At 41.2% G+C, this 17,800-nt stretch overlaps 1 protein-coding gene across 2 annotated transcripts; it reads right to left on the bottom strand.

The window, feature by feature from the left end:
- Positions 1-362: 362 nt before the first annotated feature.
- LOC144070820 (sodium/potassium-transporting ATPase subunit alpha-1) lies at positions 363-16,013 on the bottom strand. Of its 2 annotated transcripts, XM_077595233.1 has the most exons (23): positions 15,774-16,013; positions 9,071-9,184; positions 8,773-8,832; positions 7,252-7,353; positions 7,052-7,153; positions 6,838-6,951; positions 6,600-6,734; positions 6,401-6,518; positions 5,505-5,773; positions 5,131-5,439; positions 4,601-4,735; positions 4,317-4,512; positions 4,060-4,235; positions 3,854-3,990; positions 3,542-3,692; positions 3,258-3,426; positions 3,018-3,172; positions 2,782-2,905; positions 2,118-2,263; positions 1,915-2,045; positions 1,066-1,167; positions 899-990; positions 363-716 (listed from the first exon to the last, which is right to left on the bottom strand). In XM_077595233.1, the coding sequence occupies exons 1-23, from the start codon at positions 15,783-15,785 to the stop codon at positions 688-690; spliced, it is 3,078 nt and encodes a 1,025-aa protein (XP_077451359.1). In that variant the 5' UTR covers positions 15,786-16,013; the 3' UTR covers positions 363-687. The 2 variants fall into 2 exon arrangements, with proteins under 2 accessions (XP_077451359.1, XP_077451370.1); XM_077595244.1 differs by lacking the exons at positions 7,052-7,153; positions 7,252-7,353; positions 8,773-8,832; positions 9,071-9,184; positions 15,774-16,013 and having other exon boundaries at positions 6,401-6,537; positions 6,838-6,860.
- Positions 16,014-17,800: the final 1,787 nt, after the last annotated feature.

Below are 17,800 nucleotides of genomic sequence, written 5' to 3'. Positions count from 1 at the left end.
GGTGTTGTCTCTCTCTGAGTAAGATCCCAGCATAATTGAGTGGTTTTGTTAACACTATTTATTACATATCACAACCACAAAAAATATTGGACATATTACCAATATCATTGTGCTAGGATATGCTAAGAATTATTGTAAAGACTGACATAACTCATGATTAGATTGCATGTGTTTACTTATATTTGGCTGTTGCCAGTGGTCTCTCAAACTGAACATATCTTGCAGTGATTTTGCCAAATGTGACGTGAATGTGCACACTCAAAAACTTATGCAATAAAAACCGAATAACCACATAATACTCAAGTATGACCATACTTTTGAGACTAAATTTACTACTCGGAAAAACAGTCACAGGAAAAATGTAGGACCTGACTCGAGCGTATTTTATTGAACATTTATAACTGTTAAAAACATGTATAAAATTGGTCCTGTTTCAGAAACAAGGCACGCATAGTCAAAGTCAATGTTCTCTGTTCATGTCATTATTAGCATATAACATCAGCATCATCAGCACGATCCATTTCAGTAAGTCTAATAGAAGTATCAAGCATTCGCTAATATAAAAACACGTTCCAATGGGGTATTTTTCCACCCACAGAGGTTAAAATTTTATTCCGAGCAGCAAGACAATATTCATGCAATAACGGGAGTGGTGAAGAAGATGGTAGCTGACAGGTTGATGGGTCTTCAGTAATAAGTCTCTTGCTCCACCCAACCTGGAAACACAAGAAAGATAGAGCAAACGAACGAATTCTATTGCAAAGTCTGCTTTCCACCTGTTCACATAGAAGTTGTACGATAATACAAAGACTTCAATTTAAAATGTGCTTTCATGTTGGATTGGAGAAAAGTAGGTTAAAGCTGCAACACCAGATAAAAGCATAATTCAGGTGCTCACCTCCTGGGCTGCGTCTGATGATCAGTTTGCGAATTTCATCATAGATAAAGATCAGCAGGGAGTAAGGGAAGGCGCAGAACCACCAGTTCGCCCTGAAAAAAACACATGCACCAGTATTGAAGGAAATAAGATCTGTAGCTTTGAGGCAGGGTGGTCATGTAACCAACCTGAGAGGGTACATTCTTAGAGCGACATCCATGCCAGGGCAGTAGGAGAGGAAGGCAGCCAGGGCAGTCTCCTCAAAAAGCCCAAAGATCAAGATCTTGTTCCTGTGGGATTAAAATTGTAAATAAATAGTTATCAGTAGAAAAATAGTCAATCCTGTTCTTCCCATTTTAATGTGTAAGACACAGACAAGAGTAGTCGTACTGCAGTGTAATTTGCATTTTTTAAGGGCCATTTTTTTAATTTTTATAAGAAACCAAGATCAAACATACTACATGTAAATAAAAATACTAAAATGGGGAACAACAGGCTAAATAGGCATCTGTTAACAGTTTTTCAGATTACTATCGCCTAAAAACACAATATAACAGGCTTTTGGCGGTTAGAAAGAAAAAAAAAATGAATTTAAGTCTCACTTGAGTGAGAGTCGCTGGCCAAGAGAATCTTTTTTAAAAAGTGTAATTTATAGCCCAAATACTTAGGGGAAAAAGTATTTGGCAGGAATTATGGCTCATTCTTTGTGACAAAACAGTTTCACTTTAATAAAACTATTTCTATATAACTAATTATAGTTATCGAATAACATTTTATCCTGCTTGCACCTATACAAGTCAGCATCTTAGACACACAAAAATGATAAATCTGAGTGTCTTTATAGTGTTTGTTACAGTGTGTGGTGAATTCAGAGCATGGATTTGGACAGAAAGTGGTTTTGGGTGACATGCAGAAAGAAAACATGACTAAATATATATGCTACCTAATGTAAGTGGCATGGCTATCTCGATTTGTCCCCCCTTACCAAGGAGACAGCATGAGGAGATGACAAAAATGTAATCTTTTTTTAAACTGACCTCATGCCCTGCTGGAAAACAGAGTTTCTCCTTGTCTTGCAAACGATCAGATCAGCCCACTGTACAATGACAATGCTAGCAAAGAAGGCCGTGTGGCAAGTAAACTCCACAATCTTCCTCTGCTCATAAGTCTGCATATACATATAAGCATCAAAATTAAGAAATGAAAGGTTGAAAGACAGTGTTACTTTGGTTGTCCTTACCCATTGCTGCCCGTAACTGTCTTCCAGGTCGTTGCAGTATTTGTTGTCCCAGGCCACACGGATGCCCAACAATGTGCGGGGAAGAAAGCCATTCTCAGCCAGGATCACGAAATAGGTAAAGAAGCCAGCAAGAGCTTGGATCATGCCTGGATAAAAGATAATTACATTAGTAAAAGTAGGCGAAAAAAAACTGACGACAAATTTTCTCGAGACTAAATTTCAGATCAATACGTAATTCCATTTAGCAATTAGTATGGACATCCATAAGACAAAAACATTTGTCAGTCTTCAAATGACAGAGCCAATGAGTACATTATGAAATTTGGCTGAAAACAAGAGCTGAGACAACTGGGAGATATTTCTATTTGTTGGTAATATGGAAATGATTCTAATAAAATAAGAAAAGAAAATCTATGTATGCCTAATGCATGTGTATATTTTCTTCTTTTATGGTATAGTTCAAGACTTTCAAGCATGTTGATCTTATTCCTGGATTCTCATCACTTGAACATATATATCTATATCAGGGAAGGCTTATCTGTGTTACCTTTGATTCTAATTTAACTTAAACAACCAAGATACCAAGCCACCAAGAGAGAAAAAAAATAAAGCAAGCACACATGATATATATAGCCTGTTTTTAACAGCATGGATTTTGAGTTACCAATCTGCCCGTAGGCGATGCTGATGAGCCTCTCGTTCACCAGTTTGTCTGTTTTGGGATTTCTGGGCTGCCTCTTCATTATGTCACTCTCAGCTGCTTCATAAGCCAGCGAGATGGCAGGAACCTTGATGCCATCAATGTGAAAATTGAATGAGGTAGTTTTTTTTTTTTTTTTTTTTTTTACACACAACTACTGAAATTTAGGACAGAAACTTGAAAACATTTCATTGACCCACCATGTCAGTTCCTAAGTCGATGCAAAGGATGGTGACAGTACCCAGAGGAAGGGGAATGCTGGCAATAATGAAAAAGAGGAAGGGGGTGATCTCAGGAATGTTACTGGTCAGAGTGTAAGCGATGGACTTCTTCAAGTTGTCGAAGATCAAACGCCCTGATGAATAAAACGAGCATCGTAAAAAACAAAGCAGTCGTGGAAATAAATCCATTCGTTCCACCCACAAGGCTCAGAGTGTTACCTTCTTCAACTCCTGTAACAATGGAAGCAAAGTTATCATCCAGCAAGATCATGTCAGCCGCCTGCTTGGAGACATCAGATCCTGCGATCCCCATGGCGACACCAATGTCGGCCTTCTTCAGAGCTGGAGAGTCATTGACACCATCACCTGTCACTGCAACAATGGCTCCCTGCAAGGATAGAAAATAGCAAAGCATTGAGGGAAAATATAAATGTTTTGGGACAATTCGTATTTCCCAAAATGTACATAGGAATTCATCTTCCTTAAAATAGTGGATTTTACACCTGTCGCTGGCAGCCTTCCACAATAATAAGTTTCTGCTGTGGGGAAGTTCTGGCAAAGACAATCTCAGTGTGGTACTTCAGGATGTCATCAAGCTGCTCTGGGCTCAAATCCTTGAGGTCTCCACCGTGGACAACACAGGCTTTAGCATCCCTGCAGCACAGTTCAGCTCACTAAGTTCCAAATGCTCTCAAACTGATTTTTCATGGAACAACATTCCAATAGAAGTTATGACGAAGCTATTGTGGTTGTAAGCAAAGCATGGGATCTAGACTACAACGTTCAGGGATCGCAACCAAAAAAAAAAACAATACCTTGGGTTAACTTCATTGATTGGTATGTTGAGACGTGCTGCAATGTCCTCAACAGTCTCATTGCCTTCAGAAATGATGCCAACGCCCTTAGCAATGGCTTTGGCTGTGATTGGATGATCCCCTGTCACCATGATCACCTGAAAAACACACAGATCTCCTGAGACAAAGATTCAAATGCTAACAGTAAATGAACAGCAAACGCTTACCTTGATTCCAGCGCTTCTGCATTTGCCAACAGCATCAGGCACTGCGGCTCGGGGAGGGTCAATCATAGACATCAGACCGATGAAGCACAAGTTTTCAGTGGGAAAGTTCACCTCCTCAGTGTCAAAAGCAAAGCCTTCTGGGAATTGGTCATCAGGCAGATTGAAATGACAGAAACCTAAAGAAACAAAACTGTCTAGTCTGCTATTTCAACGGAATGGAGACTGACTCACTTGACCTAAACTTGAGTATTCCTTACCAAGCACTCTCTCCCCCAAACCACCCAACTCGAGGTAGGCATTCTGGAAGGCATCCTTCATTTCATCATCCAGAGGCTGTTCTTTACCCTGCATCATGATGGAAGAGCAACGGTCCAAAATTCTTTCAGGGGCACCTTTCATAACCAGCAGATGATTTGACTCCTTTTCAGTTGAGGAATTCTTGTGAATAGAAAGCTAGGACGCAAATGAACAAAGATATTTCATGCTTTTTTGTTTTCTTTATAATACCTTGTTTGACCTCAAGACAAACATTTAACAATACCTGGTACTTGTTCGTAGAGTTGAAAGGAATCTCTGCAATTTTGGGTTTTTTTTCCCTGATCTCTTGGACTGAGCCACAACAAAGTTCAATACATTTTAAAATTGCAGACTCTGAGGCATCACCCGCCACATCTCTCTGGAGAAAACAATGACGTGCCATTAGCCCTGAGTGTAAGCATTTCAGGTTGGGATCAGAACGAGTGAATTTCATTTGCATTTTCTATTTTAAAAACAAAGCAATTTGCCAAATACAAATGTGCTTTTTTTTCTCTGTCAAATACCTCTGGGAGAATGAAAAGGGCCAGAACAACAAACACTTTTGGAATTTTTGTGCTAGATGTGTTATACCAGAGAAGAGAAGCCAAGTTAATTGGCAAAAGTTACACACCAAGTAAGCTTCTCAAATCTTAGATATCAACATCTAAATGGCAAAAGAAGAATGAAGATATCTGTTACATAAACTAATTGTGTCCCTGAGGATAATCCACAATTCATATGTTGCCACATTGAGATGAATCAATTGAATGCTACCTTTAATATGGGAATATTAGTCTGGTCAGCCAGGAAGACGGCACGATTACAAAGTCCCGCAATTCTGGCCAAGGCTGCCCAAGTGGCAGAGCTTTTGTCAAAGGACGTCCCACTCTGGTTCTCAGTAGTGTCTGCCTCGTGGATCTGGTTGTCAAACCACATATGGGCAACTGTCATCCTGTTTTGGGTCAAGGTGCCGGTCTTGTCTGAGCAGATGGTGGAGGTAGATCCCAGGGTCTCAACAGCTTCCAGATTTTTTACCAAGCAGTTCTTCTTGGCCATGCGCTTGGCAGTCAGAGTTAGACATACCTATACACGAGAGCCTTGTTAGATGATGGTAACCCACTGAAGGTGAGCAAAGGCTTAGAACTCACAGTAACAGTAGCCAAGAGACCCTCTGGTACATTAGCGACTATGATGCCAATGAGGAAGATGACAGCCTCCAACCAAGAGTACCCGAGAATGAGAGAAAGGACAAAGAAAGAGACCCCCAGGAAGACTGCAACACCAGTAATAATATGGATGAAGTGCTCAATCTCAATGGAGATTGGAGTGCGCCCAACTTCCAGTCCCGAAGCAAGTGTGGCAATTCGACCCATGACTGTCCGGTCACCAGTGCTGATCACAATGCCTCGGGCAGTTCCTGGGGGCAATAGAAAGGAAAAATAGAAGGGAAAAATAACATTCAATTTGACACTTCAGTGGTTTGTTACCCATACAAACGCTCCTGTTGCTAGTTCACGGCTCTGCAACATGTGGCTCCAGAGCCACATAAGGCACTCTTATCCTTCTGCTGTGGCTCTTTGCAACTTTGGGAGTTAACTCTTTTAGTGCAGTCAGCAATGCTAGACATCCAATCATGTGACATGTACATAATTATTATTCTGCTGAGAATTTCAATGAGTTTATCACTAGTAGACGTCCAATCCATTTGAACTGCAAGGGTGGCAGCGAATGAAAAACAAACTTTCATTCACTAATTGCCCTTCCACTTCAAACGGATTGAACATCTATCGTCATCAATAGCAACCACTGAATTAGCGAGGGTTGAATTTGTATTTTGAGTAATAGTCAAATCTCCAAATGTAATTCATTCTTAATTTAAAAATGGTGCCAAACCTACACTATTTGCTCACCCACTCAGCAAACTAGAGATAAAAAATCATGTGTTCTCTGTTGCAGTTCATGTTTTGGTGGAAAATGGTCAAAATGTCTGAGTAAGGTTTCTGGGCCCCATCCTACTTGCTTGACATGCATCACTCCTTTATACCTTCAACACAGTTTGTGGAAAAGAAAGCAATGTTCCTGGTCTCCAAGGGGTTCTCATTGGAGAAATCTGGAGTACGTGTCTGCGGCTCAGATTCACCCGTCAGAGAGGAGTTGTCCACCTGAGAATTGTCACATTGCCTGTGAATAAGGAGATAGGTCCACATTTCTGTTGTGCAAGATATTCTCTTTTGTCTTTTTACCTTGCAGCCATGAGCAGAAATAATTCGCAGGTCAGCAGGGATCCGATCACCACCTTTCACCTCTACTAAATCCCCAACTACCACTTCCTCAGCATTGATACTCTTCTTTTCACCATCACGTACGACCAAGGCTAGCTATCGGACAGACATAATGGTTGAAGATACATTTGCAAGACTTAAAAATAACAGATACTGTCACGTATAAAATGATGGAGTAATGGCAGAAATATTAGGGTACCTGTGGGACCAGGTTTTTGAAGGAGTCCATAATTTTGGAGCTTTTGGCCTCTTGAGAGTAAGAGAAGCAACCAGTGATGATCACAACAGCAGACAGCACCACACCCAAGTACAACTGAAAAATAACCTTAACGTTAAAACTACCCACTACTACATTCACATGTCCCAACAACAATCTAAAAGCCTCTAATATGTTTGAGGAACATTTGTCTTACGTTGTCATTGGCAGGCTCACTCTCCATAGCCGCCTGAATACCATAGGCCAGGAAGCAAAGGATGGCCCCAGTCCACAGGAGCATGGAGAAACCTCCAAACATCTGCATCAAACAAAGTAATTAAACTTAAAACTACATAAATGTTTATAAAAAAAAAATAGGAGATAAAGTACATGTTAGAGTTAGGAGCAAACCATTACCTGTTTGCAGAACTTGACCCACTCTGGAGTGGTTGGAGGAGGGGTGAGAGCATTGGGGCCATCTCGGGCCAGATTCTCAGCTGCCTTGGCATTAGTCAGACCCTGACATTTCATCAAAAGGATTCACTTAAAAGGGAAAAGATTTTTTCTGCAGTTCACACCGACAGATAAACCATGAACAACATACAACTGTCCTCCAGCTCAGTGTTAACACAACAGTAAGCTGGTACATATTCATGGCCAGAGAGACCAGGGGTCCTACTATTCATCTATCAACTACATAAGGGTCTTCCCTTTCATCAGCACAAGGAGTGCCGAGGATAAAGTAGTCTCGTCGCCGAAAAATCAGGGCAGAGGGGGGTTCTAGGCTAATGAATTATTCATTTTTCATTTCCACTCCACACACATGAAGTGCTTGAAGACCCCACGCTCTAAAGGCAGTGATTTACTATTCTGCTTGATCTTCACTATACGACTGGGAGCATATTTGCATGGACAAAGGCTTCAGCTGGAGTGCGTACAATTTGACAGGAAAATCTATTTTATACGAACAATTGATAAGTTTTTTGTGGTAGTTGAAAGCCACAAACCAGTGAACTTTATGAGAGCTTTTTATTTATTTTTACGACTATTCACTACTACTTTTTTCAAAGTAAAAAATTAAAAAAACATTGAGAAATTGTTGATTCAAATAATGGAAAAATATGCTATGGGATGTTTATTTGGTTAATTGGCAACATTTGGATCTATATCTCCCTCGATCTGGAGCTCTGTGCCAGGTCTCGTCCCGTGTGGTTCAGGATGATAAGCAGAAGAGTGAGTAAAAAGCCCATAACTACTTGGGGAAAACTGGTGAGTAATTGGCATAGAGCTGCGGCCAATGTAAATGGGTTACCATCGGTAAAAAAATAAAACTAAATAAATCACACCGACAGGGAATCAAATTTACCAGAGAGAATATGGATGATGGAGAAGATAATTGGCAGAATGTCGTGTGGACAGATGAAACAAAAATAGAACTTTTTTTAGTACAAACTCAACTGGTCGTGATTAGAGGAAAAATAATATAGATGAATCTCAAGAACACCATACCCCCCCTCAGAAAGATGGATCCATATTAAGGTAAGAATGAATAGGGCAACGTATCCTGTGATTCAATGGTAAAACCCATTAGGGAGAACGATAAAGGTGAAACATGACTAGGCCTTGACAATGATCCCAAACACAGAGAATATGTGAAGAGGTGAAAGTCATTGTTGCCCGGCAACATTCTATTGCCAACAAATGCAAGATTGCGACATATTGAGTTGAAGAATTGGCTTTAAAATCTTAAAATATTATTTCCTCTATTATATTACACATTCTGCCTTTTACAGTTGAAGTGTACTTGTGATGAAAATGACAGACCTCTGTCATTATTTTAAGTGGGAGAACCTGCGCCTGGGGGCTTGCAAAATACTTTTTACCAATGTATATATACAAGTACACGGACGCAGATATACTAAAACAGTAACAACTCACATTGCTTAAATCGGTTCCATATTTACGATTTAGCTCGTCCAGTGTCAGCTTATGATCATCCTGCAATGATACAAAGAACATAGTGTGTTAAGTGCCATAACCTGCGAACATGACTACAAATCAGCTAAAAATGAGCTTTTTGGCCTTCTCTCGATATCTACCAATTTAACCTGAGTCCAATATTAAATATAAAAAATGATGCAGACTACAAATGAAATTTTTGCATTACAAAAGGAAAGTGAAAATGAAGTGTTCAAAGAAACTGTCTTGTGATTCGCTTAGACAATCACACACGTACCATGTCCACTTCCTTCTTCAGTTCGTCCATATCTTTCTCCTTTTTCTTCCCTTTTCCCTTCTTTTTGCCTGCCTGCTCGGAAGTGGCTGCAAGCTCATATTGCTCTCGTCCTTCCTGGAAATAAAGAGTGGCAATAAAAAGAAACTCAAAATAATCCTGTAAATATTGTCATTCTAGTGTAGAGATAATGTAAGTAAAACCTGGTGAGGTGAACTTGAGACTATGGTGTCACCAAGTTTAGAAATCCAATGGATGCTTGTCTATTTATCCAGTAGCTACAGTAATATCACATTGAGCCATAGTCGATTAGCAGTTTAGACTCATCCATTATTCAGTGTTGCACAGGGGATGAAAGGTGTTACCATGTTGGCGGGCAATTGCATGTGACTACTTATGAGCTATTTGTCTACAGTCAGAGATATCTAATGAATCAGTCATCTTGGTGACAATATTTTAAACCCAGGTGCAGTGTGTTCACACTAAATCATTGAAATACGCACATTTCAAGTATGTTTCTGAAAGTTTCCCAGGGATTCATAGGAAGAGAGTGTGTGATCCTAGCACATGTTATTGTTGCATGAACCCCCGGTCAGCTAAGCTGGGAAAACACTGGTTCTGCATCACTACGGCCAGATTTTAGCCTCTGGACACCCAAGGCCCCCTAGGGCCATCTGGCTTTGGACAAATAATTCGACAGCGGTTTTAGAGGCTGGAGCAAAAGAAACTGTTGACTTTCAATAGATTCCAGAGTTATTTTTTTTAGTTGTTAATAACAGACTACTTATAACTCATTCTTCTGTAAAACTTCAATTCAGGGGTGTCACACTCATTGTCAGTCAGGCCATGTCAAAGCTCCCTGGAACTGATTGACTGCATATACTGAATTATGCATTTCGTTGTCATGATATACAGTGGTACATCCATACGAGCAGCTCTACATACGAGATGCTCGAGATACGAGAAAAATTTCGAGCAAATAATTTGCTCTAGATACGAGAAAAATGTTGAGATGCAAGAAAGCCAGGTGGCCATGACATGAGAGGCTGTTTATCATTGTGGCGCACTGTCTTTTTTTGCCGCATCTCTTTCGTGTATAACAGATATCTACGAGCACTGAACGATTTATTTAGACGAGTTTCTCCTACGCATGGACCAGAAAACGCACAACGCGCATGCGCGGGCAAAAAGAGGGCTTTCAGGGTAATGAAGTATACTCGTGCACACGACACTGATCGCCAATGGCACCCTTTCTCAGAATAAAACTTCATTACCCACAATCAATACGTGGGTAGGCAAACAGCTAACCCGGAAAACGAAGGTAAAAAAAATTAAAACAAAATTTGAATTCAGTTTTGTGTAAAGTTACATTAAACATGTTTGAGTGTCTGTATATATTAATCCAAGTTAATTTAAATTTGTTTGTTCCGTTACAAGTGAGTTATCATGGAAAGATACCCCCACCCCCTCTCCCCTCTCTGTACCCTCCGCGAAATGGGCCCAATTTGAATATACTATTAAACATTTTATTACTATTAAACCACTAGTTTTGTGTTACTTTGTTAATAGATGGCGAATTAGAATAAATAAAAACATTTTTCCAATCCAATATCCTGTTTTTGGTGTTTTTTCAGAGGGTTGGAACGAATTACCGTATTTTCTCGATTTTAACGCGCACTCGAAAATAACACGCAGGTAATTTTGGGCCAAAAACATCTGGAAAAACGCAGTAATCGAATATAGTGCGCACCTAAAATTTCCCGCTGACGAAAATCAGAAATCTTACCTTTTTTAGTAGTAGGGGGTAGAAAGTAAGTCGGGTGCTAAATATACTGATTGATAGGAATTGGGTGATGGGTATGGTATTAAAGGACAATACTGATGAAGGGTGGAGTTATGCGTTTGAATTTTAGGACAATAGATGAAAGGTTATATGGAGGGGGTTTGGTGAGGGGTATTGATTTTTAGGACAATAGATGAAGGGTTATATGTGTTGATGGTACACCCTGCAGCTCTTCTCTCAGCAATTGTTTTAAGAAGTTCTTTCTCTAACTCTGGGAACATTGCTTTTCTTCCACGTCCTGATGCTTTTGCTGTTGCTTTTTCTTTCAATAATGAGTCTTTCTTCCTCCAACCACGGATGTTAGCTTCACTAATATCGAATTTTCTTCCAGCTTCTCTGTTGCCCAATTCCTCTGCCACTTTGATGACTTTTCTTTTGAACGCTGCGGTATAACTTGCTCGTTTTGATGCCATGTTGCTTGTACAATGTCCAAAACTGAACTGAGAGGGTGAACTGAGACGAGTACGAGGCTAGAGGGGGGCAGTGGTGGTCTCGGCTTTCCGATTTTCGATCGGCTTTACGAGATGACGTAAAACCGAAAAATTTTCGATCGAAAATTTGTAATTTATTTTAGTTATTGATTATAACATGCACCCCATCTATTGGAATTAATTATATAGCAAAAATCTGCGTGTTATAATCGAGAAAATACGGTAATTTGTTTTTAGTTCATTTCAATGGGAAACGTTCGCTCGAGTTACGAGAAGCTCGACATACGAGCTCAGTCCCGGAACGAATTAAGATCGTATGTAGAGGTACCACTGTACATTGTTTGTCACTTCAACAGTGCTTCTAATTGCTTATCCTCAATACAATCGGTGTGCCCATCCCAGTGCTGCTTTGAGCACCAGGAAGGGTACAGTGGGAACTGGTTGCTCTATAATTACATTTTTAAAAATCTAATTGGAATTACAAGTAAATCAATAGAGAGACTGTTGTTAATTAATCATTTGTTCATTCTCCGTACCGCTTATCCTCCAACGAGTCACGGGTGCCGTTTATTATATTTGATGAAAAAAAAAAAATCAACCAGTTCAGGGCGTCCCCCGCCTACTGCCAACGGTTGGGTGAGATGGTTGGTTCCAGCGCCCCCACGACAAATTATGAGAATAAGCGGAATGGAAATTTAATGAATGAATTGAATGAAAGGAATGATTGCACTGGCTCGTAAGATATTAAAATAAAATTAGCTTTGCCGAGAACTAATGAAAACGACGACCATATCTCATGAAGCTTTTACATAGTAAAATGGCCAATTAGGTGAGATCAGATTTCATTCATCACTTTTTGTCCAAACCAAGGGAAACTAAAAAGACAAAAAAGCGAGAGCAAAGTTCCAGTGAACGAACCAGCTTGGTCGGGCTGGCCAAGCTGCTCATTCAGCTGTACTGAACAATGCATGCAAGCACACACTTCTGGGACTTTGCCCAGTTGCCACCAGTGACCATGGCCACGCCTCTGGAGATATGTGAATGGATAGTTAGTCCGATGTACTAACCCCTCCCTTCCCCCTTTACTTCCCCTAAACCTCCGATTCTCAATGGGGAAAAGACAAGTGAATTTGAATATTAACACTCGCCTCACGTCCTGTGCAACTTCTCACGATTCTGCAACCAGAACACAAGGCGCCACATGAATCAATGGGCCTTGTTTCTGTGGAAGTGCAATTTAGCTTGACGAGAAGATTTACACAGCTGAGCATTCAAACCAGTGACAAATTGAAATGCATGAAGCGGAATGAACGATCGACCACGTTTAACTAAAAAAAGACCATCAAATCCTAAATCTGCTTGCCGTCAGTTGTTGTTTCAGGTACTGTAAAGTTTAGTGAAATGAGACAGCTACCATTCAAATGAATGAAACAAATAAGAGTCCTGTTTTCCCACGCTCTCTTTTAACAGTTCAAGTTCCCTTTCACCAAGTGACTGAAATGGGAAAACAAAAGATCGGAGCGGCACGTAGGAAGCGGTAAAAGGGAACCGAGGAGGATGTGGCATGTCACAGAGCTGGAGCCAAATGTGGCAAAAAGTTGGGAGTTAATTTACATTGACTACGTAGCGGAAGGAATGTTAAACCCCTGTGTTGAGATGTGTGTGTGTGTGGAACAGGGATGCTCAGGTAGAAAAAGAATGGGAAACAGAGTGGAAATAATGAATGTGAACATGTAGTTCGGGGTGCCCCTTTGGTCAGTAGAAAAACAACAATAACGATGTCTTGCGATTTATTCGTCAAAATCTCCTTGAGGTACATTACAGCAGTAAAGACGTGATAAAACAGGAGGCGCGCATGCGTCTTAATGCGAAACTCGCTGCTTGGATCAACTCTCCGTGTATGTTTTCACAACTGAACGTACTTGAGGCGGTAGTTCAATCACTGGAGTGAAGAGCCTTCTATGACAGGTAGACCTGAAGTGTCTTTGTTTGAAATGGTTTCCATTTATCCAGAAAAACACATGCAATGCTGAGGACAGTGACTTTGGCTTATAAGGATTCTCGTCTTCGATGGGCTCCCACATAGTAGTTAGTCAACTGCACCTTGGGGATTTTGCTATCCCTAAACTGTCCCACACTGATGGACACTGTACCTATAAGACTAAAAAATGCCTCAATGGACTGACTCAGAAGCACAAATCTACATATCCTGTTTCAATAACGCACCTCATTTTTATGATGTTCAACATGACACGTCCACTAGAGATCAGCAACAACAAAGCATGTCAACTTAAAGGCGCTTCATCATCAAACAGCACTTAGTAAAAACAATCAGCTGACACCCACACACAAAAAAATGCAGATTCTGTCAGGAGTTAAGTTGACAGGTTACTCAAAATAAGAACCTTATTCGTTAAGTTGTATTACTTAATGTAATCCATTTTCCTGATTTGTTTCTTTTGAGGTGGAGCTATGACAAGTGTGGCACAAATAAATGAGCACCCTGTAAATCACGCCTCCTTTTTTGGATCGTTTGTTAGTTCTCCTTGAAAGTGTTTTTTCCTCTACATCAATCTATTCATGTATCAATCTATACATGCATCTAAAAAACAAGGTTATTGGCAGAATGGTGAAAGACTGGTTAGGACGTCTGCCTCACAGTTATACAGATATGCGCGTTACCTCCCACATCCCAAAAACATAAACACTCCAAATCGGCCTTCGGTAAGCGTGTGTGCGTGAATGGTTGTTCGTCTCCTAGCTGGCTCGAAAGATGAAAGGTTAGATCAGGCTACGGATCCCAACCCCCCCCCCCCCCCCCCCCAATGATTACAATATACTACTGTCAAATCTTTATTATTGTTTCATCAAATTATTTCTACTTTAGTATTGGACCACCCCAAAGTAGTAGAATATCTCTGCTACTTTCAGATGTCACTCTGACTTTGATGTAATACAGTAACTGCGTAGTGTTCTCTGCGTTTCAGCTGTCAGAATTTCAAATTTATTGTTTCCCTTTCTCAGGAGAGAAAGTGATCTACAGAGCACTGATTGTATTATATTCAAAATCAACTGTCAAACATGAGTAGTCGCATGTGATCCGTTTTTGCAGTCAGAGCAGTCTTCTTGCCGGATCAGTCAGTGGCGGCAATGCGGCAACTGGTTGCGAACTACATCACCTCCACACGCCCTCCCACACCATCAACTCTTTCCCAGCTCACTTGTCCTGCCTGTTTAGGCAGATGTTGGAAGCAAAAAGGAAAAAGCTGTGGCGAGTATAACCTCCAACATGAAGAGAGGGCTTAGAAACAACAATCTCGCTGTGACCGTCCGCCTCCTCACGCCAGGAGAGCCGCGCGGCGGCTATCATCTCATCCACGTGTGGCTATTTGAGAGAATCAAGGAGAAGAAACTCTGTGGGGACGGTGATAGGGGCAGGGCATGCCTTTCACTAGCTATGGGACGAAAGGGAAAAAAAGGCAGCTATTGGTGGAGATGCGGAGCGACCGCAGATTTGCAGGAGCATCATGGAGCGAGACAGACATGAAGAAAAAGGGAGGGGGGCTTAAAAGGGGCCAATCTGGTCTATATCTCTCCTCATTCTCTCCCCTCAAGCAGCTCCACATCCCTCAGGCTGTAGGCTGAATCCATAATGAGTTTTAGTGTTGTGCAACATGGTGGGGTGTGGCAGCCCTGACACCCCAGACACGGCAACTTCATCAGAAGCATTTCAAGTGTTGAGATAGCAGACATAGACCTCCATCTGAGTGAAAATTGGGGCGGCAGAATGACAAAAACGAGCTTAAAAGATCACAACTTCTGAAATATCTGTTAACTCGTCGGCTGCTATCGACGGCGTAGACGTGCAATCCATACAAAATGGATAGCGCCGTCAATATCGCACTGAAACATGAGAATTTGCAGCCAGTTTAAATGAATTGGACGTCTCTCGCAGTCATTGGCAGGCAATGAATTAAAATTCTAAATAAATAAGAGAGAAAAAAATCACATTTGGAGCCCCAAGTCTTAATATAATGAGAAGGAAACACTTCTGTGAGCAGATGGGACTTGAATTAGTTGATAATGAAAGGAGTTTGACAGACCCCATGCTGAGCACATCCCTCCCACCCGGATCACAGCTGCATCGAAATTTGACAAATGTGCAACACTTGAACATGATTTCAATCAACACATCGAACCCAAACTCCAACAGCATCACCCTTCAGCTTCATCCCGTTATGCAACATGACGTCTTCGCCATGTAAACTTGTGTTAAACACTGAACGGCGACGCAAACAAGACAGAAGCGTTTTGATCCAAAAAACAGCAAGAACGGCGCTCAACCGCCTTGCCAGCATACGCGCTCCTTCTTCTCGACCACTTGTTGGAATGCCTTTTGGGAGACATTATAAAAAGGATGTTTAATACTCACTCCTCTTCCCATGGTTGACGGGACGACTTGTTTCCCTCTGACGTCGACAATTCACACGCTGAAATTGACCTTAAGATAAAACACAACGAGGGACATTCAAATAAAACACCCAGAGTACGCCGCGTTCCTTTTTTGGGGGGGGATCAGGGGGATTATGAACTTTTGTTTTCTTCCTGGCTCCCAAATGTTGCGCACGTGTCGCCCCTATTGCGAGCTCAGATGCGGCCGCGCAGAGTCTCTCATACTTATAGACGGCGTTCCTTTCATTGTGACGTCATGTTACTTGCCATGACAACCCGACGGATGAAGGCGGAGCGTCCTCATTTATTGGGCGTTTTTCCTTGCTCTAATCGCTCTATCCATGTCCTTTTGGGGGGGAATTGTCTCTAGAACCTTTTCATCATGGATGGAGGAGACAATGCGTTGAAGTGGCAAGAATCCACCACATTATTTTCTATGCATTTAAGTATGGGAATACGTATGTTTATGGTCATCGTGTGTGATCCTAGTCCCAAACACTGTGATTCATACACACTTACCCAGCTTGACAACTGGTGTCCATGTAGCTTTGCGTGCAGCCAACTTGCTCTTTTCCAAATTCTCTTTCACACGTTGATGAGCAATTTTCTCTTTTGTGACTACAAGAAAAAAAGTGGCATCAAGTGGAATTTGTCGCACACAAACAGGCCCCTTTTGGCTGTGGGGCCCACTTGGCATATCCGCACCTCTCTCTACCCTCTGACAAGAGGAACCCCAACTCATTGTTTCTACATATTTCTCTACCTCATTGCTGCCACTGGATAACTGTGCATGCTCCAGGATTTTGATAGAGTGCATAATGACACCATTGCAGAGATGCAAGGCTAAAGGTGTAATATTTGGGTGCATTTCTTATACATATTTACTATAAATGACTGGCATGCAGTCTAGGGTACAGTCCGCCTTTCGCCCTTAGTCAGCTGGGATAGGCTTCAGCACCATGCGACCCCGATGAGAAAAGCTATGTTAAAAATGAATGACTATATACATATAAGATGATGATATATGATTTATCATTATTGTATTTTTCTAATTTTGTTTACATGTGTTTGATATGTATTCATCCTGGAGCCTATCCCAGCTCACTATTGGCAGCAGTCAGGGTACACCCTGAATCAGTTGCCAACCAGACGCTGGGCACAACGAGACAAACAAGCTTTCATGCACACACATAGGGACGATCTGCACTGTTCAATCTGCCTACAGTGCATGTTTTTGTGGTGTGGGAGGAAACCAGAGTACCTGGAGAAAACCCACGGAGGCACAGGCAGAACACGATAAGTCCACACAGAAAGGTCGGAGCTCGAGTTTTAACCCTTGATCTCAGAACCATGAGGTGAAGGTGCTAACCACTCTTCAACTAATGTGCCATTTTATATGTATGCATTTATTCATCTTTCGATCCGCTGAAAAAAAACTATTTTAGAACGTCAATAGGGGCCGTAACCAGTGTATTTTTCTTTTTTTTGTCGATTTCATTTCATTAATTTCTTTTATATTTACATTTTATTAATGCACATTTATTTTGTATTATATGGAGTATACATATATGATAGAATATAAATAATTATATAAAAAATAATAATGTTGGCAGAATGGGTGAATGCTTAGCACCTCCTCCTCACAGTTCTGAGATCGAGAGTTCAATACCCCTCAATATTCCTCCCACATCCCCCAAAACATGCATGGCAGCCAGATTGATCATTCCAAATTGTCCCTAGGTATGAGTGTGTGTGCATGAATGGTTGTTAGTCTTCTCCTGCACTGTGATTGGCTGGCAAGCAATTCAGGGTCTACGGCACCTACTGCCCAGAGTTGGTTGGGATAGGCTTGAGTGCCAGTAATGGCAAAAAATCTATTTTGACTGCATTCATTCGCTCCCAGCCTCTCAGTGTCAAAATGGATTGGATGTCTAGCGGCATCAATAGCAGCCCGTGTTAAACGAGCGCCCTATGAAGGGTTAATGTCAAAAGGCACCATTGCTCACT

The sequence above is a fragment of the Stigmatopora argus genome, chromosome 1 (assembly GCF_051989625.1).
Source record: "Stigmatopora argus isolate UIUO_Sarg chromosome 1, RoL_Sarg_1.0, whole genome shotgun sequence".
NCBI classification, from domain to species: domain Eukaryota; kingdom Metazoa; phylum Chordata; class Actinopteri; order Syngnathiformes; family Syngnathidae; genus Stigmatopora; species Stigmatopora argus.
This window is presented reverse-complemented; position numbering and strand designations above follow the sequence as displayed.

Coding starts and splice junctions, on each gene's coding strand:
- LOC144070820 (XM_077595233.1), bottom strand. Junction 6,735..6,837: donor TCAAAAACCTGGTCCCACAG/GTACCCTAATAT, acceptor TCTGTCCGATAG/CTAGCCTTGGTCGTACGTGA. Junction 4,513..4,600: donor ACTCTACGAACAAGTACCAG/GTATTGTTAAAT, acceptor TTTGCGTCCTAG/CTTTCTATTCACAAGAATTC.